At 49.1% G+C, this 26,747-nt stretch overlaps 6 protein-coding genes across 6 annotated transcripts; 2 read left to right on the forward strand and 4 right to left on the reverse strand.

Annotated features, from left to right (window-relative positions):
- Window positions 1-261: 261 nt before the first annotated feature.
- On the reverse strand, window positions 262-1,265 carry DFJ58DRAFT_143255 (uncharacterized protein). Its single transcript, XM_041378861.1, has 4 exons — window positions 1,051-1,265; window positions 940-995; window positions 372-868; window positions 262-324 (listed from the first exon to the last, which is right to left on the reverse strand). The coding sequence occupies exons 1-3, from the start codon at window positions 1,149-1,151 to the stop codon at window positions 420-422; spliced, it is 606 nt and encodes a 201-aa protein (XP_041247829.1). The 5' UTR covers window positions 1,152-1,265; the 3' UTR covers window positions 262-324; window positions 372-419.
- A 2,812-nt stretch (window positions 1,266-4,077) lies between these two features.
- On the forward strand, window positions 4,078-7,450 carry DFJ58DRAFT_904643 (uncharacterized protein). The gene is made up of 5 exons (XM_041394918.1): window positions 4,078-4,482; window positions 4,541-4,654; window positions 4,706-4,769; window positions 4,822-6,552; window positions 6,610-7,450. Exons 1-5 carry the CDS (start codon window positions 4,226-4,228, stop codon window positions 7,267-7,269), a joined length of 2,826 nt encoding a protein of 941 aa, XP_041247830.1. The 5' UTR covers window positions 4,078-4,225; the 3' UTR covers window positions 7,270-7,450.
- A 171-nt stretch (window positions 7,451-7,621) lies between these two features.
- DFJ58DRAFT_714590 (uncharacterized protein) lies at window positions 7,622-10,015 on the reverse strand (the record flags this gene model as incomplete). The annotated part of the gene is made up of 3 exons (XM_041384040.1): window positions 7,622-8,842; window positions 8,864-8,981; window positions 9,030-10,015. The coding sequence occupies 3 exons, from the start codon at window positions 10,013-10,015 to the stop codon at window positions 7,622-7,624; spliced, it is 2,325 nt and encodes a 774-aa protein (XP_041247831.1).
- Window positions 10,016-10,903: 888 nt separating this feature from the next.
- Window positions 10,904-17,201, reverse strand: DFJ58DRAFT_698843 (Hsp90 protein-domain-containing protein). Its single transcript, XM_041383535.1, has 27 exons — window positions 17,092-17,201; window positions 16,310-17,037; window positions 15,896-16,256; window positions 15,751-15,842; window positions 15,382-15,689; window positions 15,279-15,312; window positions 14,721-15,221; window positions 14,612-14,671; window positions 14,343-14,391; window positions 14,156-14,286; window positions 14,060-14,097; window positions 13,986-14,000; window positions 13,759-13,925; window positions 13,663-13,706; window positions 13,496-13,605; window positions 13,227-13,448; window positions 12,934-13,176; window positions 12,735-12,884; window positions 12,546-12,685; window positions 12,226-12,488; window positions 12,136-12,168; window positions 11,940-12,085; window positions 11,834-11,883; window positions 11,684-11,782; window positions 11,540-11,626; window positions 11,248-11,488; window positions 10,904-11,196 (listed from the first exon to the last, which is right to left on the reverse strand). The coding sequence occupies exons 1-27, from the start codon at window positions 17,156-17,158 to the stop codon at window positions 10,968-10,970; spliced, it is 4,608 nt and encodes a 1,535-aa protein (XP_041247832.1). The 5' UTR covers window positions 17,159-17,201; the 3' UTR covers window positions 10,904-10,967.
- A 1,036-nt stretch (window positions 17,202-18,237) lies between these two features.
- DFJ58DRAFT_904646 (heavy metal translocatin) lies at window positions 18,238-22,157 on the forward strand (the record flags this gene model as incomplete). Its single annotated transcript, XM_041394919.1, has 12 exons — window positions 18,238-18,311; window positions 18,368-19,084; window positions 19,139-19,685; window positions 19,735-19,879; window positions 19,933-20,374; window positions 20,427-20,623; window positions 20,677-21,440; window positions 21,492-21,626; window positions 21,674-21,716; window positions 21,764-21,876; window positions 21,927-22,039; window positions 22,091-22,157. 12 exons carry the CDS (start codon window positions 18,238-18,240, stop codon window positions 22,155-22,157), a joined length of 3,357 nt encoding a protein of 1,118 aa, XP_041247833.1.
- An 18-nt stretch (window positions 22,158-22,175) lies between these two features.
- Window positions 22,176-25,378, reverse strand: DFJ58DRAFT_770008 (gamma-tubulin complex, component 3). The gene is made up of 12 exons (XM_041389051.1): window positions 25,258-25,378; window positions 25,146-25,207; window positions 25,021-25,091; window positions 24,762-24,975; window positions 24,571-24,704; window positions 24,086-24,523; window positions 23,656-24,028; window positions 23,419-23,602; window positions 23,032-23,372; window positions 22,729-22,961; window positions 22,617-22,679; window positions 22,176-22,557 (listed from the first exon to the last, which is right to left on the reverse strand). Exons 1-12 carry the CDS (start codon window positions 25,371-25,373, stop codon window positions 22,264-22,266), a joined length of 2,523 nt encoding a protein of 840 aa, XP_041247834.1. The 5' UTR covers window positions 25,374-25,378; the 3' UTR covers window positions 22,176-22,263.
- Between the last annotated feature and the right edge of the window lie 1,369 nt (window positions 25,379-26,747).

Consider the following 26,747-nt stretch of genomic DNA (forward strand, 5'->3'; position numbering starts at 1 on the left):
GTACGCATCGACCGTCCTCACCAGAAGGGCTCATCCTGATGGCGGAACAATGCGCGACAACAACGTGGTTGAGGCAAGGAATCAATGGACCACTCCTCACATCTTGTCATTGTTTATGCCAGGGCAATTTGCTTGCCTGAGATTTCTGTAAGATGCGCGTGAGTGTTGCTAGTACGCGAATATATGTATATCCTTCATGTTTTGCTTGCCAACCCGCCGCAGCAAGGTACATACATAAAACGGTTATTCAACCTCTTACAATCTACCGACCGAGAAGGCGTGCAAAACACCTGTATAAATATAGTCTTTGATCGTCATGGAGCACTGCAATTCGTAAGTTATGCTTCAATCTCCTTGGTAAGGTGACTAACCTCCGGTGCCTTAGGTCATTCGCCGTACGGCGTAGATCACTACATAGTTCAACGCTGCGCAATGTGGGAAGCTGACCCGACGACATCCATAATGGAATGCGCATCGTGTTCCTGCGCTATGGGGCACTTTTGAACACGAGTCATTTCCGCGCCGCCGGGAGGGCAGGTTAGTACACGAGGCAGACCTAGTGCAGTCATCAATGTTCCTCCAGACGTCCGCAAGGGTTTCATGGGCCTCTCGACATCCATATGGCCATCTGATGATTCGCTATCCGAGGAAATGTCATCGCTTGACTCGGAGCGTCTACTACGCTTTGCGGGAGATGACGTAGTAGGAGTATATTTGCCGGAGGTTGCAGATGCAAACACTTCTCGCAGCGTATCATTTGCCCAAGGGTAAGCTTCCTCTTCTACATGAGAAGTTGATGTACACTTAGTTGAGGAGCTGTTCGGTGTGCTTGGGGCTGAGGGCTGTGTGCGGTACCCCTCTAATACATCTACGTTACGCATGCACATACGCGTCATTTTACTTTAGCGACGCGCTGTACCTTGCCATAGTAAAGCTCACTCTTTCTGACTCTCATTGCCGCATTGCGTATGCTCGCAGTCACGTCGGATGGAGTACTGTTGTTTGATGGGTCTATGCAATGCAAGGTCATGCAGAATTTCCGCCACTCACGCATCATTCCTGTGAATTTCCGAACCGATCCTAGAAACGCGCTCATCCTCCGTAAGTAGGCGTTTCGCGGGTGAGGAAATCATGATTTCTATGGTACGCATGCGATGGCGGTTGATAACGGACGCAGACTGTATCGACGCTCAAACAATGAGGCACGTGATGGCGGCCAGGTCGCGCCACCGGGCCGACCCTAAGCGCTACTTCGAAGATCGCACACTGCAACGTAAGTACAAGTAAGTTGCCGAGCAGGACTCAAACAGCACTTACGTTTTGGTGTTTGGCAAACGTTCAAAGTCAGACCATTGCAGACCATTGGGGATAGTTGATTGAGCAACCATGTACATTGATCCGACACCGAGGTCGAGGCTCCTACTGGCTGGTTGCTCTATTCACACTTGTTCCGTATCGCCTTTGAATAATCATCGATCATATTCCCAGAGCTCGCGTCGCTAGCCATCAGACAAGGACAGACACCACCCGACATCCTGAAACATCAATTCAAATTCAGTTGGGCGTCACTGAGATGACCCTCACAGGTATCATAAGTTGCTATCACCGGCGGAAATGTTTACTTGAAGCTGCGGTCTATAGCCGTTCGAGTAAAAATCGGTTCGAGAATGGAAGCGTAGAAGTTGGTCTACTATGTCGTGATCGTGGGGGCGTGATTAATACTCGACATAGTGAAGTTCGATACGAAGCAGCAACCTTCCACGGGACAAAAAGAAATCGGCTCCAGGATTGCACCCACGACAGCACACAACCTTATCATCAACGCCCAAGTATCGGGCGCCAGTGCACCAGATCTTGTGACATATGGAATATGTACTATACAGGTGCTAGCCCCCACCACAGTATGCAGACTAAAAAAAAATCTAATGTATACGTACATATAATGCTCACAAATTCAGTGAGTGAAGAGCGAGGATCGAATTTTTACCGAGTATGTCGGTGCTGACTTCTCTGTTGGCAAGTGTTATATTTTAGCTGTACTTGAACATTCGTTATAAAAATATGTTTTTGCTCGTTTTGTGAATAACTCCCGATTTCAGTATTAAAATTTGATTTCCATGTAGGAAGACATTGACACCTATATTGGGTCAGCTACAGCTACTGATGGCCAGACATTTCGTGGATTCCCTTTCGAAGTCCGTCAACAGGATGACCGCAGTATTTTCCATGTGTCCCTCGTGCCACTGAGTCACCATCATCGGAACACAATGGCAAGGTTTCTGGTTATGTACTCACTGGCGCTGAACACCACGTCCCATCACTTCTCTGGGATGCAATGTCACATCCCGGCGGATAGATATTAATGGTTGCGTAAGTACATTGATGAAGGTCGCAAGGGGAATGCACATTCCCCTTACGGCCTTGTTTCGCTCGTCAAAGTCGTGATTGCTACTTGTGTTAGAAAAACAATGGAAATGAGATCGTCGTCGACTTCATCAATATTTACACCGATGAACAATGATTTGGTGTGGGCCAGCATAATATCATAAGCACTCAATGATGCATAGAAGATGAACTCCTGCCTTTGTCTTGGGGTTACACTTTGTCGTTGGCACTAGATCTAGATATTGACACGCTGACAGACAATAAGCAGCTGGCAAGCAAATCCCCATTGGTGCGGCCTCGTGCACACTCTTTTGATGACAAGACGCATGTTCGGAGGAATGCGGACGTCAATAGCCTCATCCCCGGTCAACACATGGCTGAGAGGAGAACCGTTGTTCTAAGCTATTAATTCATCAGGCGACTCGGGGGCCCAAAGCATCATTTCCGACAAAGTCGGGGACAGTGATAGGTAGGCGTCATCTTACGGTTCGCTCAACTTGGGATGAAAAGGTGTAAAAATAATACCGGTTTTGGACTTCCTGCCAATCACCCGAGAACCTCCCAGAAGGGGAAAGAGCCATAATCTGCTGTCTGAAACCGTTGTGGCTGGAACAATTGATTTCGATATGAACCTGTGCCACTGGGGACCGTGATGAAATATCGATGAGGATCTGCGCAGTGGGCCCAAGTTCGGAAGCAGAGCATCAGATTAATTGTGACAGTCGAGTCAAGAGCATGCGGCGGCGACTAGAAATTTTGGATGCTCATTACCAGCAACCTCATGATGGTTCGGTAATCAAATTAAAACTGATCGACGCACTTCAGCTAGGACACTTGGTCAGGTGGAGAGTACGAAAGAGGTTTTGTGCAGACTCGAAGATCCACATGCTCGAAAGTGAAACAACCAACGCACTGCTAGTGCCGCGGCAGCACATATCAAGGGCACAGCCGCCAAACCGCGGTAATATGCACTGGAGTACTGGAGGTACGGGAACAATGGTACGTAACAGTGCCACAGGCTAACTGTTTCGCAGGGACAGGGTGGATGGGGTAATAGAAGTTGACCCATCTAGATGACCTCTGCTAGGATGCGTTACTACTTGCCACGCGCGTGCGCGGTTGAACGGTGGCTTGTACTTTTCGACGACGAGGTCGAGCTAATGAAATCTTAGTTAGCACTTTCGGTCACGTGCATAAAGATGCTGTAACACAGGCCAGTTCTGAAACGTCTAGGCTTCGATGAATCTAATGAATCCCAGGACTAGTGGTACGATGTGCATCCTACAATATGCCGCACCCTAGAATTCGGCCCCCCTGCGTAGATTATCGAAGAGCTCTCACCCATGAAAGAAAATGACCGATAAACTCACACCCGTCTGAAAAAGTTGCTGGATTGCGAGCTTCGAGTACTATTACTAGAAGCTGGTACTGATGTGTTTGAAACTTTGACTCATCTTGCGGATCTAGAGTATCTGCACTAACCGTAGGACATCATTGAGCACGATAGTCGGTGGGATTGCAAGCCGCAAATAGATGAACAATTTCCACTGCGCAGGTGAAGAAGGGGGAAAACAGAAATAAGTGACATAGCATAAGCCTTGGAATGACTGAGCGGCCCGGGATGCCACGCGAACTCAGCACACGAACGGATTCCTAAATAGGAAAATTGTGCCGTGGATGGTCGGGGATGGACTTGTTGCTCGCAGCCACGGCGACCCAACGCCTTCAGGATCTCCCACTGGTAACTCTGGTCTCTAATTCGCAGTAGTCGCTCACAACGAGCGTCAGCTCGCGATATACAACCTTTCGACACCAATAACTTACATCTGACACGAGCATTATGGCAACCGATTTTCGTCCATGTCCTACAATTGCTTGGCTTTTCTTTATAAATTATATTTCGACAGCTTACGCCCAGCAGCTCCCCTCCATATTCCAAGTTCCACCATTACAGTGGCTCAATATCACCAGTAGCATACAGGGTGCACCACCGGCTGCCGTCAAATATTCGTCCATCGGTTACGATCCAACAACGAATAACCTTATCATTTTCGGTGGTGAATCATCTAGTGGTATCCCAACAGACCAGACCTACCTGTATGTGCAATTTTTCGTGGATTCAAATCTTTCTGTGTTATATACGAAATATTTTCAGCTTGAACCTCGGCTCACTTACATGGGGTACTCCTCAGCCTCAGTCGAATCTACCACAAGGTTCACCCCCAGCCAGGTACATGGCTGTTAGTGGTGAAGACTTCTCCTCTAGCTAGTAGGCATCATGCTATTTGTTTATTTTCTTGTCCGTCTCATAATTCACCAGTCGGCATGCTCACTTGGTGATGGGTGGAAAGGGGACCTCTGGACAAGCTTTGTCCGACGTATGGGTTTGTGTTGCTCGCAACATTCAGTCTATCAGGCTTGCTCATCTCCATCCAGGAGTTTGATTTCATAAACCAATTCTGGTCCGAAGTCACTGTGACGACGACAAGCAATCCACCACCACGTTGGGGCGCCTCTGGTGGCCGAGATGATACAGTACCGCCTAATATTACCACAACAAGCAACACATTTTATATGTCTGGTGGCACCGATGGTACAAACATGTATCCCCTATCAGATGTTTGGGAGCTCACCGTCTCCGGAACGTTATCCTCTAATTTGGCGACTAATAACACAAATGGTGCTTGGAGTCAGCAATCCATTGGCAGCGCAGGCTATAGCGTCAACCAGGCTTCCACAGTCGTTCAGACCAACCTCATCTCTGTGAGCGGCTGTAACACGACCGATGACACGAATGAATCGTGCGCCGAGGGTAACTCGTATGTCCTGGAAGCAGAATCAAGCATGGAAATCAGCCCTCCCTCGTGTCCCGCTCCACGATACGGAGGTTCGCTGGCTCCAAACTACAATCCTTTTTCTTCCAGTTATGCGAACCAAGTGTTCCTTGTTCTTGGGACTTTCAACTCCTCATTGTGGGACGACCAGGGTGGGCTGCAGAAGGGTGAGGTAGCAGTTCTGGACATTGGATCAGGCGATTGGAGCAGAGTCCTTCCGGCCGGCGATCCAGGCCAAGATGACGTTCAGACATATCCCACACCTCGAGAGGGCGCCGTTGCTCTTTCTTATTCTCAAGCGCTCGTCGGTTCGAATAAAGATGTGGCTTCTGACACCATTGTCTTCGGAGGTCAGGATGAATCCGGTGAATACCTCACGGAAGTTTGGATCTTGAGGGCGTACAATGGATCCATTTCGTCCTCAGGCGGCACCTGGGGAGCTCCGTCTGGTGCTCTTCAGACAGGCATCGACGCTAATGGTGCTAACGTTACCATTCAATATATAACTCAATGTGCGGTGCAGCTCATGTCTTCTAGTTCTACTACACCGTCTGGTTCCCCGGCTACATCATCCAGTGGCACTCAGTCATACCAGTCGTACGATGTCTCTTTCACCCACAAACTACTGGCACCCCTTTCTCTTGCCATTCTTCTCCCATCCCTCCTACTTTTACGCCTAGCTCTACCTCCAGCACAAACGCATCGTCCCACGGATCGTAATCTTACTCTCTTCTATCTATCAGCTATCGTAGCTCTTGCTGCGTATGGTGCTGGTGTTGGCGGTCTTGTCTCGTCGTTCACATCAATGAGCTCCACAGGGACCACAACGAAACGTTCTATTCTATCGACTTGGCATGGAGTCGCAGGACTCGCATTGTTCATCGCACTCTATGTGATGATGCCCTGTTTATATCTCTTTCATCTGTGTTGCTCGCCATCGCAACCACTGAGAGAGGTCAGTCCGGAGGCAATTACTTCTCGCGCCAACTCCACCGACACTGCTGAGAAGCTCGCAGCATACACTGCTACACAGCACTCACAGTATCCCCTTTCCCAACATTCTCCTCGTACCCGTCTACATTCCTGGGGTGGTTCGAGCTTCTTACTAGGCCGCAGGAGTAGGGAGGGAAGAACCTCTACTGACAGCGAGTCTATGCACTCGTCTGGCCCGCAACGAGCGTTTGAGGTTGTCAATCGCCCAGCACGTATTCGTAGATCCAGCACAAATGGGCTTGCGTATCCAAATACAGATGCATATCAACGCGTGCCTGTTGCACCAAGGAGTTTGGGCGACGTAGACTGGCTTGATCGACGCCGCAGTCTGAACGCAGTGGTGAGCATCGACTTCTTTGTAATTGCTTCTAACCGAAGAAATTCAATGCCATCCTAGAACGAACTCGATCTTGTTTCTGGCCAAGGTCAACGCAACCTCATCAACAGCTCTACTCCCAACACAGCAGAGATGTTGAGCACCCGTGCTCTCGTGCCTACGCCAACATTCCCCCGCGTTACTCACGTGCTACCTTCGTTGTTTGAGATATGCCTTCGTGTCCTCTTCCATACTCTCGTTTTAGCACTTTGCATTCTTTCCCTCATCGCGCTGTGGAATTGGGCTGATCTAGCACTCTTCACAGTGTTTCTTCTATGGACCTCTATTTTTTATATTTGCCTTTTTACTCTCGCATGGCATGGTCGACCCAGGAGGTCCACACTTACTTGCTTAATCGCCCGGTTTCGCGCGGAGCCTCCGCCAGCTGTTTCTCCCGGGACCCCGACCTCCCGTCCGTTGTCAGTGGTGGGCAACGAACAATATCCTTTCCCCACCGATACTCGTGGCCCATACCTCCATGAACCTCCTTATCGCGCTGCCAGGGCTCATGATGATGTGTCCACAACTATTGGCGCGCCTCGCTCAGTCGAAACAGATTACGATGAGGAGGATTTAGATGAAGAGACTAGACAGCGGCGGATAGAAGAAGAGATGGGTAGGCGAGAAGTGTCTATCGTCACAGTCCCAAAGCGCAAGCTATGGATAACGAACCCCTCATGAGCTTGTTGATCAACTATTCCATAGGCACTCATTCTATGTGTTATTTGCGTTTCATAGTACTATGTACTCATGGGCGCCTTCCTTCCCCATGCCATCGTACCATAGCTGCATATTCCTTAATCGATACCACCATTCAAGGATTTGTTCAATGCTCCGCGGTATTTCTTACGTAGATCTATTCACACTTTTTGATCTCGACTATACCGATGTACTTCTGTATGCAACGGACATTAAAGGACTGACTAGAATTGTAAAAAGTGAGCGAATGTCCAAAGAGTGTCCATAAAAATCCTGCGATAAAAAGCAAATATGAAGCTGAAGAAACGCAAACCTAACCCAAACTGCTCAGCTCTCACTCACCCTCCACAGCAACATCACGTCGCCACCTGTCCACACGACCATACTTGCCTGCATCGTGCGCTGGGGGAGGTGAAGGAGGAGCCATTGGTACGCCCACCATCATCGAAGGGACAGCCATAGGCGTGAAAACGCCAGATCCCATCATGGCGGGGTTGAAAAACATGCTGTTCTGTATTTGAGCTTGCATCATCATTTGTTGTTGGTGTTGTTGTTGTTGCTGAGCCTGGGCGAACATCTGGTACTGTGTTCGACGTTGTTGCTCAGGATGGAAGGCCAGTGGCTTGTCGTCATCTTCTTCGCCGCGAATGAAAGGCAATGATGTCTGAGAAGCCAGTGGTAATCTAGAGGCTCGTAGACCAAGCGGCTGCTCGTCCTCATCTTCATCCGCGCGGGATCGACCATCGAAGTTAACAGATCTGGCTCTGTTAATGACATCTACCAGAGGTTTGTCTTCGTCATCGTCATCTGCATGAAGCGAAAGCTGAGTGGCCCGTTTGGCAATCCTAACTGCTGCTGCCGTCAGCGGGATGTCTTCTTCCGAATCATCATCAATGCCCAATGACCCCAATTGCGATGCTCGCCTGACAACACGCTGAACAGCGGCTGTTAAAGGAAGGTCTTCTTCGCTATCATCGCCATTTAGTGGTGGGAACTGAGGGGATGCGTTGGCATTGGATGGATACCGTAAACCAATTCCATTGGTCCGTCTGAGCTCATTTTCTTCCTCCGAAGACTCAGAAACCCAGCGGTCAGCGGCTTTTTCGAGAGTTGCCTTTGGCACAGCATCACCATTGTCGCTGTCGCTTTCACTCTCGTCGTCGACCTGAGGTGCGCGCTTAAGAATGGGTTTCTGGATGATAGGTAGAGTGGGAGGGGCCGAGCGTACTCGTGATCCAGAGGCGAAGTCGGGTGAAGAGGTGGACTCTAGCGGAATGGCGCTACTTTTTCCTTTCGATTTCCCTTTCTTCTTTTTCTTACTACGACGTTCGTCCTCTTCCTCTTCCCGCTTCTTCCGCGCTTCAGCTTCAGCTTTTTCTTCTGCCTCCATTTTGTTCAACTTGACCATTTCAAGATCCCACAACGTATCCACACCAAAAACAGAGCGACTTTTAGACAAGAGTTGCTCTGCCCCTGGACCAAGGTTCGTGGGAGCTTTTTCTCCATCCATGTCCAGGAGAGGCTTGCTGCCAGAGGAGTTCCGGCGTAAGAGAGACTGGCGAGGATGTGGAGTGACCGCATTGTCAAGATTTTGTGAAGGGGGACGACCAAGCGTCTGGGGGTCAATGAGAGTACTTGATCGGCGAATCTGACCCCGGACCATCATTGATGGTCTTTCATCGCCAGTGAAGACACTAAAGTGACCGTAAGGACAGTACTGAAAAGACAATTGAAATGCTTACCGAGCTTTCTGCTTTATCTCCGCTTTGCGATGTTCTAGATTGTCTATCAAACTCCTTCCATAGAGCTTCCCAGCCGGGCGCTTCATTTCCATCTCAGTGGGAGGAGGGACAGGAGGGAGAGGTATTGAAACGGGCACAGGAGACTCTTCTTCTTCTAGTTCTTCGAACTTCGCTTGTTCACCATCTTTCATCGCTCGAGGAAGACGACGGTCAATGTCAGAGTACGCAATATCTCTTTGCCCTCCAACCACAAGTGTGTTGCGAAAAGCGAGTTGAGACAGTGTAAGACTTGCTCGAGGATTAGGAGTGAAAGAATTAGATGCTATGGGTGCCGACGCGGGAGTCATGTAGTTCGTTAAAGAGGTGGACGAACGGTTCGCAGAGCGAGCACCTGGTGGCAAGGGCGGGCCATCTGTAGATGTCTCAAACCCAATTCTAGGTGTAAAAGAAGGAGGGGGAGGAGGGGGAGGAGCCACATTTTGCAACGGACTTGGCATAACCAGAACCTTTGGCCTAAGTAGCTCAACAGTGGAATAAGGCCGATCCCTGCGTGAGTCTGCTTCGGTGTCATTATCAATGAGAACCCGAGTGCCCATTGACCCAACGGACATTGTTCGCGCACGAACTTTGGGATCAAATCGTGACAACCGGGAAGGTGAGGGAGGTCTCACAGCAAAGGGATTCTCCTCTGCAAGCATATTCTTGGATGCCATAGTACCCATGGTTGCATTAGACGCTGTTCTCCCGTGATTGACTTTGGGATCAAATCGTGATGCACGGTCAGGTGATGGGGGTCGGACAGAAAAGGGACTGCCGTCCGCACCAACATTTGCGCCGTTCAGAAAGTTCTTGGAGCCCATACTAGCGTCGGATTGAGTACGGGTATGTAAGTCAGCACGTGAAGCAGGTCTTTCTCCACCGGGAGAACCATCTCGAATTGAAACGGAAGGGAACGGAACAGAATGAAGAGGGGGTACGACAGGCATCGTCTCGATGAGAGCGTGGGTGGATTCACGGCGACGTGGCATTGGACGCTGAGGGGATTGCATCCGTTCTAAGTCAGCAGAAGATCGAGGACGAGCAATGTCTGAACCAGCAGTGTTCTTAGCGTCCAAGAAGGCACCTCCAACACCAAAGTCGTCCATGGTCCCGACACTTATTGGCCGGGACGACCTTCCCCGAGGTCCGTCATCTATAGCGCTCCGGGCATTTCGATGCATCATCTTTACTGGATGAGGATTGGGCAACACCTCTGACTTGGCCTTCGCCTTGCCCTTTGCTTTGGTTTTGTCCTTGATGAATTCGTCAAGGCCCCATGAAGCAAGATCTACCTCGCCAGCTTCCTCGTCTTCAAGCTCCTCGTCATCATCATCTCCGAAAGGGTTCCTTAGTCCGTCAATGGAGCTTCTAGACCTTCGGTGTCCCGGGGTAGAATCGCCTGCTTCACTGGGCACAGACACTCCGAGATAGTCAGTACTCTTACGAGACTGCCCTACACCTCGTCGGAGATGAGCGAAGATAGCACTGTCATGTGCGGAGACCAGAGGCAAGTAAGGGTTGGTTGGATCATTGTCATACTCTGTAATTCCAAGAGACTTTATGAAGCGTGTCCGTCATCCACGTCTTACACACTTACCAATTAGTGCTGCAGCTAACTGAAGGCGGGAGAAGGCTGCGGGTGTAGCCATGAAGCATGTACAGACGGAAAACCCGCGTCCAGTCTAGAAACGATTGTGAAGGCCAGCAAATGCTCGGCGTTGACTGTCGTATATGGACGTTCTGATTCTGAATAGTGCTGCTAACGGTGAGACTCACTGTGGTGGCATCAAGGTGGCATAGCCGCTATCTTCGACTCCCACGCCGAGTCATTTGGTCAGGTGTAGATGTTTTAAATTTTATTATCGACCAGCCTGAACTGCTACAATATCTACTGCAACATCACAGTTCATCGTGAACAACATTTCCGTGTTCATCAATTTCCTCCATCTCGAACTCAATCTGATTGCGTTTCATTTCATCAGCAAGATTGAACATCTCATCATCCACGGGTATGTCACTAGGCAGCTCTGGGTCAACGGGAGGAGCTGGTTTCACGGTGTTGTCTGTCGGTGCGGTCTCAGAGACACCGAGTGATCGCCTGAGCACTCTATCCACACGAGTCAAAAACCTGCGTGGTGTCATTATGAGACATTGTTTTATCAGTTTTGTCAGGACCTACATGTTGGAGTCGGCAACTTCAAACCCTGAACGAACAAGAGCCCCGTCAATCAGGATGGAAGCAACCTCTTTGAGCTGTGCCTCAGAATCCAGGTCTTTGTCATCGCCATCTGCGTTCAATTGCTCGACGTGTTCCAGGAGGCCTTCGATCAACGGCGATCGCGGATTAATTTCCAGAACCTTCTGTTTCTTCATATAGTCTTGCATGGCATCGTTCTGCTGCGCCCCGCGGCTTGTGGCACCTGCAAATTTTGAGTTTGAACCAGCGCTGCCAAGTCACCAGTTGAACGTACTCATGAGCTTCTGGACATTTGCTGTGAAACCCATGCTGTCTGCGACAATCGCACAAGGACTCGTGACGAGCCTATTAGAGACGATCACTGACGAATATGCAACCTTAAGCCAGAGTGTCATACAATCGTAAAGTGAGTACTCACCATTCTTAACATTGTCTCCAGCCTCAATTTTCAGCCACTCAAGAAGGGGGGCGTATTTGTCTGTCAATTCCGCAATTGTATCCTTTTCTTCCGGGGTGTCTGTGTGCGGATATGAGAACAACGGAAACCCTCACATTGATGGGAACCTACCATCTCCAAAGTCCAGTCCAGCCTTGGCGACGTCCTGGAATGGAACACCCCTTGTTGACCCATCAGTGAAATATTCTTTCAATCGTGGAGGTCATCAATGGCTTACTTCCACTTTCGGATGCTTTGAAGCATAATCTCGTCCAATGGCTCGTTCAGAAGCAGTACTTCGTACCCGCGGGCGTGCAACTTTTCTACAAACACGCTTTGAGACAGGTGTTCAATGGATTTACCCATGTCGGCGAGGTAGAAGATCTGGATTGTGTTCTAAACATGACATTCCCTTTCTTCTCAATACCACTCACCTGCTTTTGTCCTTGCTTCTTGTTCTCCAAATACTGGGATGGTGCAATTTAGATTCATGCTCCCGTATGATCATAATAATAGCCACTAACCGAGTCAAATGATACGACTTCCCGTTGGTTTGTGTTAAAGCGTACAAGAGCTGCCAGTTTCTGGCGGTTTTTAGCGTCCTCTGACGCAGCGAGTTTCAAGACTTGACCAAAGTTCTTCGTGATCTCTGCATATTTTTCCTCGTCTTCGTCAGCAATTTTAGAGAATAGCTGAATGAGACGGCGCAAAATAATTTGCTTGATCTGCTTGAGGAAAGAGCTGGACTGGAGGGTTTCGCGAGAGACATTCAATGGAAGGTCATCAGCTAGATGATAGGTATACAAGTCAACACAATTCCCTGGGCCGAACCGAACCGATTTACCGTCAATAATAACCTTCACCCAGCTAGCCCACTTCGGCAAGCTATATTCACCCAGGTCAGAGGTGATGAACACGTGCTTCACTAGCAGCCTGACGTCCTTTGCTGAATTATCGAGTGGTTTGTTGAAAAACTCCTCAGTCCTTGAAAGACATGGGTGAGAAGCACATAATCATCATCATAACTACTCACAAACGCGAGGGAATGTAAATGAGTGCACGGAAAGACACGCCGGATTCCGAGTCACCATGGAAATGGTGCCATGCAAGGGGTTTCTGGAAGTCTTTGAAGGTTCCCTGGTACAGTAGCTCATATTCTTCATCAGTGACTGTCTTCGGATCGCTGGCAAGAAGGTGAGTATATCCTCGCGAGAGCAAAAGCAACAACGCACCGCATCCAGAGGGGAGGTTGCGAGTTCAAGTGTTCCCAGTGACCAACTGTAACCTTCTTCATCTTGGGAGATGCAGATTCCTTCTCCGCATCTTCTTCGACAACAGCTTCATCCTCGTCCGTGTCAGTGGGTTTTCCTTCCTGCTCGTCTAAAACAACCTCTTCGTCTACTTCGGGAACTTCTTCCTCGGTCTCATACCAGATGTAAATCGGGAAGGTTGTCGAAAATCCAGAGTGCTGGTTACTGAGATACTTCTCAAAAAGACGCGCAATAAGATAGAGTAAGATACGTACACAAGCTTCATAAGGTTAGAGGTCACAAGATATTGAGAAGCGTCACTCTTCAAATGAAGTGTAATCTGAGTTCCATGCCCGAGGGTATTTCCGCGTGGGTCGGGGTATATCTCAAATGATCCCTCATCCGCAGAAGAACTGAAGATATTCTGAGTAGGATTGGGATTCTTGGACGAGCGCGGGGGTAAAGATGCAACAGTGACTTTATCTGCTACAAGGAAGCTGTGGAGAGTCAACCATATGTCCACGGACTCAAAAGTCGGACTAACCTGCTGTAAAAACCAAGCCCGAACGCACCGATAAGATTGCCAGTTGCGGTCGAATCGTCGCCGTCTACTCCCGCAAGAAAGTCAGAAGTTCCAGACTTCGCCAGGGTACCCTAAGTATTCAAAATGTTGTGTCACGCTCGCACTTCGCAGGACGACAAGGCTCATACCAGGTTGGTTGTCAATTCCGCTGCATTCATGCCAATGCCGGTGTCTGGGCACAACAATAAGTACTGCGGCAGACAATGATGCAGAGTGATACAAACCGGTAATAATGATACGACCACCCTCGCCATCAGGATTTTTCTCCGCTTTGATAGTGAGGTTCAAAGGGGAGACGCCATCCCACACGCTCTTCTCTGTGAGCGCGGTGAGCCGAAGCTTTTCGAGTGCGTCATTGGCGTTTGAGATGAGTTCCCGCAAGAACACGTCCCTGAAGTAAGTGGGTTTAGCAAAGAGTATGTGTAGGCGCATTCAGGGATTGCAATGTCACCTGTTTGAGTAAAGACTGCAGTACGTAGTACATAGTTAGCGCTCGACGTCGACTCTGATGTGAGGTTACTGCACCTGTCGACAACTATCTTGCGCAGGCGTGCAACATCACTCTGTCAAACAAATGGTCTGCTAAAGTACACTAATACAGAACAGACGCGGGGAACCTACCTGGTAGTCATGTTTGACCTTGTGCGCATTAGCACCTGCGTCTTGCGCGAAAACGCACGACGAAAGGGCTGCAAGTGACAGGATTAGAGGACTCAGCAGACGCATTGTCGACTGGGAACGAGAGTTGGTCTCTTAGCTAATGCTTTGAAGTCCAGTGGGCAAGTACGGTAGCTATTTATTGAAATACGAAATCCTTGTGTGAAATTGAAAGTACTGACGTGTTCGATACCACGTGACTGACTTCGAGTGTCACCGGTCACCTGACGACGATACGCGTTAAGCGCTGAGTGTTTGTAAATCAAATGAGGATCTCAAGGAGATGAGCACTTGAGCAGCTAAGTACACGAATCAACTATTCTACACATGAACAGATAGCTTAGGTGCAGTCAGACCTGCAACATAATCCTAGCATGGATTAGACAAGGTCGCAAACTCGAAACCCTTCATTCAACTCACCCTTAACCATCGTTCTCGTTGTACTGCTACATGCTCGAACATGATGTATCGCTTATCATTCTGACAAGTAATTAGTTGTCACATCTATTCCGCGAACGACTGGACATACCTTAAGCACTTTCTCGATGTCCGAAAGGTCTACACTCTTTGCGAGCGCCTTCATGTCGACCTTTCCACCAAAGCCTTCGCCTTCGTCCTCATCCAACTCATCTGCTTTGACCCCTCCTTCGACTCCTTCACCTCCAATTTTACCCAATCTTCCCCAAAACTCAACAAAGGAGTTCTCCGCGAGCATCTCGTCGAATGCTTTTCTGCATTCGTATGTCCGTTCGCGTTGCCATTTCTCATATTCCTGTTGGAGATCACGTGTGTCGAAGGCGAGTTTTGTTACCGGAAGCGATTTTAACATGGATTCAAGCGGAAGAACAGAGAATGGTGTTGCCAAGGATGGAGCATGCGCTTGAAACAACGAATGTAGACCGGTCAAATGTTTCATCTGCAACTGACTCATATGTGCATGGAAAAGATGCAATTGCTGATTTACTGAGAGAGGGGAGTTGTTGAATCGAGGATCAGTTTGGAGTTGAGGACGTATCGATTCCCAGGTGGTCTGCGATCATAATGAGATGTGGGTTAGTTACTGCCTCGAAGAAAGAAGTAACCGTACCTGTGGGTCTCGTACTGCGTCTGTAAGCAGTGTACTAAGAAAGAGGAAAGGGGTTGAGCGACGCGACCTGGACCCTTGAACTATGGAAGTCAAGGCGGCTCACCGGAATTCTCTTTCACCTTCCTCCAGGTTTAAACCCATCTTGGAGCGCCCTATTTCGGCGTCCATACGACTACGATCAGCTTTCACTTTTTGTTCACGTTCTTTAAGGGCTTGTTCCTTTTTGTCTCTGCGCTTTCGCTCAGCATCTTCTTCTGTGCCATGTTTGTACGTCTCATCTTTAACTTTAGTAGAGGTTAAATGCGAAGATGAAGACCCATGTGCCTTGAGGAATGTCTGGAATAGCTCTTCACGCAGAGACGAAGACCCGACAGCATCATATCGTGCGTCATGGGATATTTTTCGTTTCACCTAGAATGCAAACTTTCAATATATCTGATGATGATAAGGCAGACAGATACTTGATACTTACGTCTTTCCATAGCGAATCTGACCTGACCACACCACTCTCTCGCAGAAGAGTAAAGAAATCCGCTTCCGCCTTCTCAGCGGCTATACGCTTTCCTAGACAAAGGTCAGCTGGATACATCGGTCATGAAGCATAACCAAATTCGTACTCTCTCCAAGCTCTTTGAGATAGTCCTTGAATCGTTTCTCTCGCTCCCGGTCATCTCTTCCCCATCCGTAAAATCGCCGGTCTTTCTTCCACGTCCGCCGAAATTCAGACCAAGATGTTCTCGTGCTCTTCACTTCCTGGCTAAGGAGTCGTTCATACTCTTCCTTAGGATTTGCTTCTGCCTTTTCTTTCTTGACATTTTGTTGCCGTAGTTCGCGCGCGCGATCCCGACAGTATTCATCGAATGCATCACGACGTGCTGACACAGAAGGGAGTAGAACATAGCGCGGATCTGATATAAACAAGGGTAATGAAGTATCCCAAGGATGCAAAGGACTGATATCCTTTTCCCTGAGTAATGTCTGGTCAATGGAGTTAACCAAGGGATCATCAATCAACAGAGCTAGTGACAGACCTTGAATAATGCCTTAGCCTCCTCAATAGAGAGATCGACGCGATCGGGCATGTTGAGCTGAGACCTCTCATTTTCTTGCATCTTCTTGGTCTCTGTGTCTTCTGCTTCCTGTGCGAGCCTGGCCTCTTCTTCCAGCCTCTTCTTCTCCTCCTCTGCTTCAGCAGCGAGTTGTGCAGCAGCCTCGCGTTGCCATTCCTCCTCCTCCTCGTTCTCATCGTCATCGTCATCCTCCCCTTCCCCTTCCCCCTCCTCACCTTCCTCCTCTTCTTCTACTCGCGCCTTTTTTGAAATCACAACCTCGTCCAGAGGTTGAGGTTCTTCCGCTTTTCGCTTCACAAGGCCCTGCATTTCGGTCTTAATCCGTTTGAGCTCCTGCTCCTCCTCGAACCCCAACTTCTGGATGTCCTTTTCCTTTATTTCCTGTTGTTGCTTCTGCACTTCCTCATGTTCCTCGGCACGCTCGAATGCTTCAACAGCATCCTTGATTTCCTCTGGCACGGTCCACACGCTCTGCTTCTTCGCCTTGTGTGAATAGAATATATTCCCTTCCGTCGTTGTTACGCGAAGCCATTCTGTATCAGGTATCGGGGTCTTTACCAACGGTTTGTCTTTCTTCTTTGGAGGCTGGGGTATGATAGCTTGTGGAATGATGGGGAACGCGGGGAGCGGCCGAACATAGGTAGACTCTCGTGTCCCGGCGTGGTAGTAGTATGGCTGGCCCGCAGGTCCTGTATGCATGTGAGTTAACAACTAGAGTGCCTGGTGTGTTTTGAGACACGTACCAACGTGCTCTGACCACCCTGGAGGTAATGGAGGGGCACTAAATGAGTTCATCACGGTCGGTCGCATTGAAAAATGTGTTTGGTGCTGAAACGGCTTGGTAGCGCCCGCCGCTCACGTGCCAACTTATAACTTTTGCAGCCACGGCGCCAATTGTCGATCACACCGTTCAAGTCAAGCTCAAATTGTATGTTGAAGACATTCCTTCTTGGTATGTCGTACCACGTCGGTATTAGTACTTGCTGCCAGTAACGAGGATGACCGGTGTCGATAATCAACTGCTCTTTCTCCCAGTCTTAAAATATTAGCTCTACTTCCTTCCTTCGTTCTGCTGACGGGAAACTACCGAATAGCTACACCACTTGCTCGTACGTTTGACGATGCTGATCTGAGACTTCTACGGGTCGCAGACCTCCAGTAGCGTCTCAGTAACGGACCATCAATATATTATGGATCATTGACTTCTCGAAACCATCCACAACTGGCAATATTAGGGCTAGGGACTCCGTCGTCTCCAGTAGGTAGACCGGTTTGTTTTGGACTCCGTGGACTCCTATTTGTTGACAAGCGTCTAATTATAACAAAGCAGCACAAACCTGAGGAAATTTCGCATTTGGTCTCTGGGTATAAGAATTACTTACACCTCCGCGGAAAGCAAATTTTGAAAATTGCCATCTAGATGTACTGCTAGAGTCAGGGCTTCCTGGTTGGCTAGGGGCTAGGGTTCAGCCTTGTTTAGAATCGGGTCTGAGGTCTCGGGGAATATCGCTTGGAGACCCGTTAACCAGATCCTGCTGAGTGCTCACCCGACGAATTTGAAACCTCGCTCACGGGGCTGCCTAAACGTTGAACGTTAACCTCCGAAGATTAAACTTATAAATGAGTAGTGGACCGTAACGTAGGGGATAGGGTGGTAAAGAAGTATACTGGTAAACCCAATACACGTGATGATGGCACTGCGGTAATTGCGCCGACTTTTGAGGCATTTTCTGAATGCTCGCCAGCAAATCGTAAGCTCAAACTGACCAGCCAGCAAATATCTAGGCTGTTACATCGCTATATAATGTCCTCCCAACTCCCATACATTTCATGCCAGCCATCGTATTTCTATTTCGCACTTGATCTAATCGCACAAAAATCATCCTCTCATGAACACCCTGACGCCGTCTCAGAGTCAGACGCATGTCACGACTGTCTTCATATTTAATCTTCACTGCAGCAGGTATACATATACAACGGTCGTAATTTTTATTCTGCTAATGTTATATTTTTTTGCAGTTGTGTAAGTACAATTAATGAAGTACTCTTCTCTCTGTCACCCCCTCCAACGAGGCTAGACATATCCATCGTCCACCAGTCAGTGACAGTCGGGCATGCCATTACAATACCCAGACACACCATACAATCCATGCTCGAAGACGCTGGGTTTGATGTATCTGACCCAGCCTCTGAGCAGAGGCTTTCACAACAAATGAGTAGCACGCATTCTGGAAAACGTCAAAAGCATATACAACAATGTTCATCGTGTCAGGAGGTGGCCGCTACGGTACTCGAGGACATAGTTCCACCGCTCTTGCGGGGTAATACCGGCAACGTGTCTTCCAACCGTGTTTCTCCAATGGATTGCTCCACGCTAGAGGGATCAAAAAAGGACCAAGAATTGAGCCCAAGACCGTTGCACGAAGTTGGCGTCGTTGACGTCCCGCATCTCGTCACCTTGTCCGTAGGTGGCATGACATGCTCCGCATGTCCAAGTACCATTACCGAAATCGTCTCGCAACTCCCTGGGATCTCCGAAGTGGTCGTTAGCCTGCTTAGCCATTCCGCTACGGTTGTTGTTGCTCGAAGGGACCTTGTTGGTTCCGCGACCGAAGCGATCGACGACTGCGGCTACGAAGTCGGCGTTATTAAAGTCGAGCCACTCATCCCACCAACATCAGAAAGTCCAACGGGTCCTCGGAATTTATCCCTTCGTATTGGTGGAATGTATTGCCAGTGCGTCGATTTGTACTGTTGTCGCATCCAGCGTTACTGACATCTCCTGATCAGAAACTGTCCACCAAATATTATGACTGCCTTGCAAAGGCTCCAGCCAGACGTCGCCATTATCAAACCGTTATCAAACCATTTGGACCCCATAATGGAAGTATCATACAAGCCATCGCCTCCAGACTTCACCATCCGCTCTATCATCTCAACCATCCGGTCCGTGGAGCCGACATACACTGTATCGATTTGTTGTCCGCCTACGCTCGAAGAGCTCACGCGCAGCTTGCAGCAGCGCGAGCAACGAGCCTTGCTTCTGCGCCTCTTTTTCACATTTATCATTGCGATACCCACGTTCATCATCGGCGTGATTTACATGAGTCTCGTTCCCGGTGGCAGTTCGACGAAACAATACCTAATGAAGCCCATGTGGAAAGGAAATGCGTCCCGCATTGAGTGGGCGCTTTTCTTCCTAGCGACCCCAGTATACTTTTACGGTGCTGGTTTATTTCATCGTCGAAGCATCAAAGAAATTAGATGTTTATGGAGGAAAGGGAGCACGACTCCCATCGTCAAGCGTTTTACTAGATTTGGGAGTATGAACCTTCTGGTATGTACCGTGTTACTCGTTATCACAAGGTGATGACATGCGTAAACAGGTTTCTACCGGAGTGTCTGTGGCTTACTTTTCGTCGATCTCGCTTCTCATTCTTGCAGCCATGCAGCCACCTGCGAGCAGCGGTACAGCACAAGATACCACATATTTCGACGCTGTCGTGTTCCTGACCATGTTCTTACTTGTTGGTGAGTGAAGCCCATGTGTTGCATATCCTGCGTGATACAATATAAATCATCAGGCCGTTACCTCGACGCATATAGTAAAGCAAGGACTGCCGATGCAATCACTGCGCTCGGCTCGCTCCGCCCTGCCGAAGCTCTTCTACTGACCACTGGCTCTGCTTCTAATTCTACGGCCCCTGCGATCGTTTCCCGCGATGATCCCGAAAAATGTGACGTGTCATTTGATAACGGTAGCTTTATTGCGTCTCCTGGATTCAAGTTCGAGAAGGTACGTGTTGACCTCTTGGAGGTTGGCGATGTGGTACGTGTGCAAAATGGTGCTACGCCACCATCGGATGGTACAATCGTGTCTGGTGCGGGGACGTCCTTCGACGAAAGTTCTTTGACGGGTGAAGCTAGACTCGTCAAGAAGAATGTTGGGGACAAGGTTCTCCTTGGAACAATCAACAAGTCTAGGGCAGTAGACGTTCGAGTGGACGCTATTGGCGGTGTCACAATGTTAGCCAATTAACTTTGATGGTGTAAACATTGTACCGACCTAGTTCTACAGGTTAGACCAGATTGTGCAGATCGTCCGTGAGGGCCAGACTCGCAGGGCGCTGATTGAGCGTATTGTAGACCACATCACGACTGTGTTCGTCCCGATCGTTACTTTGCTAGCGATTGTTACGTGGTTGATATGGCTTGCCTTGGGTGTTAGCGGTGCCATCCCTAGGAGTTATCTAGACATAAGTCAAGGCGGATGGGGTGAGTTTCTTCCAAGTGATTCGCTGAACTTTGTACTGACATCAGCTCTGTAGTCGTGTGGTCTCTCGAGTTTGCAATCGCAGTATTCGTCGTGGCATGCCCTTGCGGCATTGGCCTCGCAGCACCTACCGCTCTTCTTGTGGGATCCGGCCTCGCAGCAAAACATGGAATCTTGGCCCGCGGAGGCGGCGAGGCTTTCCAAGAAATGGCCCAACTCGACATCGTCGTATTCGATAAGACCGGAACACTTACCGAGGGTGGCGAGCCCCGAGTGTCTGATGCCGAGATCCTGCTGTCGTCGGTGCCTGAGAAGACGCTTCTCGGAATTGCCGCGGAGTTAGAATCTGCATCCTCTCACCCACTCGCGAATGCAATTAGGCAGTATGCGGGGAAGCATGGTGCCGTGTCTGTTACTGGCAACGCGTTCGACGAAATCGCTGGTAAAGGCGTCAAAGCGGATTTTGACGAAATGCGTTGCAAGGCGATAGTAGGAAACGAGGCCCTGATGCAAGACCATGATGTACTGCTTTCTCCAGACGTTCTCCAAGTGCTCGAGAGGTGGAAATCTGAGGCGAAGAGTATCGTCCTCCTCGCGGTTACGGTCGCAGACTTGGACAACCGATTCGTTGTTGCAGCGATATTCGCTGTGTCGGATCCCATCAGGAAGGAAGCTACTGGTGTTATACGGCATTTGCAGGAGCAGGGCATTGGGACATGGATGATATCAGGGGACAACGAGACTACGGCTAAAGCAGTCGCAAAATCCGTGGGCATTCCTGAAATGAATGTCATCGCTGGAGTTTTGCCTCAACAAAAGGTTTGTTCCTGATATTCGAATCCCCGTCACGTCATCTGACCTGTCCCGCAGGCCGAAAAGATCGAGTGGCTGCAGCACAATGGCAACAGACGTCCATCTTCACGATGGCAACGTATACTGCCGAGGTCAGCGCCAAATTGGCGATGTATCGTCGCAATGGTTGGGGATGGTATCAATGACGCACCCGTGAGTCCTCTCTACAGGTATTTGTATTTTGTATTGACTGGCGTCAGGCACTAGCAGCCAGTGACATAGGAATAGCCATCGGATCTGGAAGTGAGCCATAGCGTTTGTTTAACGGTGTACATACTGACATACTTCAGGTGACGTCGCGATATCTAGCGCTTCATTCATCCTTGTATCTTCAAACCTTAAATGTCTACTCACTTTAAGCGATCTCTCGAGAAAAGTGCTCAATCGCGTTAAGATAAACTTTGTATGTCTCTTCAGTCCCCTTGCACCACTCGCCGTTAATATAATCCGTAGATGTGGGCAATTATGTATAATGTAATTGCAGTCCCCATCGCCGCTGGCGTCGTATACCCTGCTGGACATGCGCGCCTAGCCCCTGTATGGGCATCATTGGCCATGGCATTATCGTAAGTAGTCTGACCATCGGGTATAAAACATGTATTGATCGGTTACTCTAGCTCTGTATCCGTAATTTGCTCCTCTCTCGCACTTAAATTATACAAGGAGCCAAAGATACAGCTTTAGAAAGTTCAATTTCTTTTGGCAACAAATTTGTTCATCTGGTCTGTATCATTCATGTCGTCACTGTATTCCTAGCGTATTTTATGAATGCACTTTATTACGCTTGTGGTCACGATCTCTGCGCTGCAAGAACCTCCCTATCCTTCTTCGAACGATAAAACTCTGAAAACGAGAGTCGTATGCCAAGGAACCGGCAATCCAAATCTGGATGTGACTGCAAAGCCTGCACGATAATTTGCATGCGCTCACTGAATGCAGTGCTATATTCCTTGAGGAGTTTGCGAATCTGAGAAAGCGACTGGGTGTGAGCCATCGAGGTGGGTGCAGTGTATACCCCACGGGCAGCATCTCGCACTTGGTCTAACCGAGCTGACTCGGATAGGGTGTAGTTGTAGAAATTATCCTGTGGTAATGTTGTTAGGAAAGAAACACGTGGATGAGGGAGGATAAATAAACGCTTACAATTGCCTCGCGGAACTGAAGGATCGTCGAGAATACCTCCCGGACTTGGGTCAACAAGCTCTCCTGGCATGACGGTAAGCGCGCGACAAATTTGTTTGCGAGCCAAGCCTACCTCTCTCCCTGCCTTAGGACTGATTAGCAACACCTTCTTGACCATACGATCAAGATATGATTGATGAGCATCGATCATAGCGTCAAGATCACCCTCCCGTCTCGCAAAGAATTCCATAAGAGCCTTCCACGAGCACTCAATGACCTCGAGTTGTGTGTATGCCTGCATCTGGCGAATAAAATGGATCATTTCTGAAGTCGTGATCCGGATCTGGTGCCAATCATACTCCAGTTCTGTATTGCGCGTCAGCACCGCAGCCATGGCCTCTGACAGGAAGAAAACATCGCAGCATAATCAACTCACCTTCCAACCGCCCTCCGACTCGTCCAGCACCAGCAACCCTCATCCAGCCACTGCTCAACGCGCCTTCTACGCGCTTCATCGCCCACAGATGTGCAAAGATCCGCTTGTACTTTTCTAGAGACCCGGGGTCGAGGAGGGTATCGAGCGGCGCGTCGACCTTGTATTCAAGCGTGAAGACGTCCCACCCAAGCTCGCCGTGCGTGTATTCCAGCATGCGAGCATCGAGGCGGCGGAGAACATCCGGTGGGTCGCTTTGTGCGCTTGAAGTACGAATCGCTGTCTCGAGTGTCGCTGTGAGGTTGTGTCGGTAGAGGGTGTTGGCAGGTCGGGTGAGAGAGGGCCTGTGTGCCCATCAGCATAGATGAAGTGACGGCATAAATTACGTACCCAAGCGATTCCATGAGTTGCTCAGCAAAGTCACCGTAACCAAGGAGGAGGTAGTGCTTGAGTGCGGAGAGGTGATCGAGGAGGCGGAATTTCTCAGTGAAGACTTCAAACAGGCGAGCAGAGGCGGTGTTGTATGCGCTGTCGATACTACGTTCCAGTCCTGCGATATCGCTGTACTTGAGGACTATGGGGAAACATAAGTATCAACATAAAAGCGAGTAGAAGTGCAGAACCCACTTCCGCCCGTATTACTCATCTTCTCCCTCGTCGCTACCCAATCCGAATCGTGACAACTGTATCTTATAAAATTTAAGCTCTTGCCTGTCGAAAAGATTTTTCTTCCAAAGTTCTCGCCCACAAACATCGGGAGCATCTCTTTTCTAAAGTGATACTTCGCCTCCCATACGCGGAGACCGCCTCCGCCATCGCTTCTATCTGCGCTAACGGAATCCTCGCCGAATGCGTCGATGCCACCTGCAAGACTTGAGGGATGCAGTCCTTGAAGATGCGCAAGTGATGGGTCGACGGAAACGAAGAATTCAGAGTGGGGGTCGTAGAGCTCGCCGGAGAAGAGCCATTTGTGCAGCGTATTGAAGAAGGGAGTGGATACCTGAAATTAAATTAGCATGAAGCAGTCGGTCAACTAACACGAATAAAGATGTTGCACCTCTTCTAAAAGTTGGTCAGTAAATTTTCTGACGAATGGGTCCCCATTGTCGGTGTATGAATGGATGAGGTTAACGAGTGCCCCTCCCTGTGCGTCATGGGCACCCTCAACACAAACGCTCATCATGCGCATGCGGAGACGCCATTCTGTTATCCAGACATCGAGACGTTTGAGGGTGAGGCCAGTCTCCTCTCCTACAGGATCCGATTGCGAGCCTGGAGCTGAGTTGGGTGCATTGCCCATCTGAGACTCTAGAACGGCGATGAGTCGATAGTACTCAGTAAGCAGCGTCTGGAGGTGATGGCAAAGGCTTTGCTCGATCATGCCGACAGAAGGGCGATCTTGTGTGTCGACGAACGCAGCTATGCGCGCGTAGAGATGACCTACCTCAGAAAGGCGATGAATGAGGGATTTAGTTGGGGGAGGGATGATATATTTCTGTGAGTAAGATGAGCGCGATAGGACACTCATTGGAGATTGCTTACAAAATCTTCGATAAAAACGAGTTTGGGTTGGGCATCATTGTCCGAGAGCGACAAGTGTACATATTTTCCAGAAATTCCCTGTAAGAGATATAACGTATCGCGAAGAAGTAAGTGTTCGGGCAGATGGTGTCGTCCTTCATCATGACTTGAGCATTCCGTCCTATAAGCGGGTGTCAATGGAATTTGCATACCAGTACGGGCGCGATATTCACGCAAAATTTCTGCTTTTGAATTGCCCCTTGGGTGTGGTGAGCGCGGAAGGTCAGTAGGACTAGTGGTAGGAGTTGCGGATGGGCGAAGCGGCGCCTGGAGAGATGCGAGGAATGGACTTGAGGTTGGCTGGCGTGGAGAGGATGCGAGAGAATAGAGAAAGAGGAGAGACTCGGGTTTACGAGAAAGAATAGGCTATGCAGAGATAAGACGCGTGACCAACACGATCAGTACACTCACTTGGTCTAGTAATCGCGAGAGGAGATTAGTGAACTTGAGCGATGCATTGCTCGGAGATTCAGATTGTAACACTAGAAAAGAACACGGTTGCGACTAGTAATACGCGATTCTGTGGTGATACATACAATGCCTTTTTATCTGTGCCGCTAAATGACCAGTGTCATTCTCGTGTGCGGTGCCAATGTTACTACAAAGCAGGTAAGTGACATGCCGCAAGCTGAGCTAGAGCGTTGTTACCTTGCAAGGATATCCTTGCAGTGTGCTATTAGTTCTTCTTTGAGACGTGTATTGGACTGAATCTGGGGGACAAGGGACGTGACAAGGCTCTCGATTGACACGCTCACATCGCGCATCGCGGTATACAGTTTTAGATCACGCGGGTATGTTAGCAAAAGTACATGGCCACTTGCTGACTAAGCGAGCATCAACTTTCCCCCAGGTTTCTACATAGGCTCTTCAGAGTCATGCCAATCGTGTTTGAGTAGTGTGATTGTTGAGAGACGTATATAGTCACTCCTGATAATCACACACCTCCAATCTGATTATACACGCAGAGGGTATCCCGGTGTTTGCACACTGCTAAAGACATGGTTGAATTTTTCAAGGACGCTGCATACAGATTTGCCTTCTGCAGTTCCCTATTGCATTCCACGAACTTCATGTGCACTCTCGCAATTCCTGTACTCTCGCTTTGGTCGTCAACCGTGTCCTTTCGAAATGGACGCGACCACTAAGATTCCTCTATACCCGGTGAGGTCTCTTCATGCGGGTCGAGAATAAGTTGTGTGAGTTCAAGTTTCTCTTCACCGCATTGGCGCATGTTGCCCTCATCACAAGCCATACCGTCACGGTGTCCAACCAGCCAACTCGCTCGCTCACGTCTGTCCCTGGCGCTGTCACGCAACCGAGCCGAACTATTATCTTTAATACAGACGACTCACTCTCAGCGTCCATTTATTTTGGTGTAGACCAAGCGGTCTATTAAATACGCTGACCATGGAGGCTGAGCATTTTAATATCTGGATCGTTGACGCGCATGTCAATCACGCTATCTTTGATAATCCGGCAGGGATACTACGCAAAAGATGATCTTGATTGCAATGATGCAGACACTGATCAAGCAGCAGGGCCTGCATTGGATTGACGCATCGGGGCTATGCGGAGATTGAGGGTGTAAATGGGGCAGAGAGGTGAGCACGAGACTTCTGGCGAGCTTCATTATACTACCTGGACGCTGACCTATGTTGGTAATGGTCAGGGCTGTTAAGCTTCTCGGGTCAGACTGCGAGCGAACTTCGAAGCACTGATCATTTCCGAAGATAAAAATATAGTTTGGTTAGTGCATTACATAACAACTTATCATATAGGGAACTTGCTAATATTAGCCTTTATATGGCCAAACGGTCCAAGGCGCCAGACCACAACCTTCAAGACGCTTCAAGTCAATGCTGATTACCTGGGCTTCATATTTGGTCTTGATGTGCCAACAGTGCAGCAAAGCAGGCAAGGTCGACAAACTAGGCGAAACCGCGGACTTGGTTGGAAATTTTTTGACTCGTTCGAAGCGTTCGAAGCGCTGACTGGTGCCGATCATGGAGCGTAATATGGGGCGACTCGAACGATCCTTTGTTAGTACGTAGATACCCCAAAGTCCTCGGGTGAGATCTTACCCGTCAGTGACGTGACCCAGCGGCCTCCAGCAATAAAGCTTAAAGCGTAATAGCAAT

Source organism: Suillus subalutaceus (genome assembly GCF_016647625.1).
Source record: "Suillus subalutaceus strain FC151 chromosome Unknown DFJ58scaffold_17, whole genome shotgun sequence".
NCBI lineage: Eukaryota > Fungi > Basidiomycota > Agaricomycetes > Boletales > Suillaceae > Suillus > Suillus subalutaceus.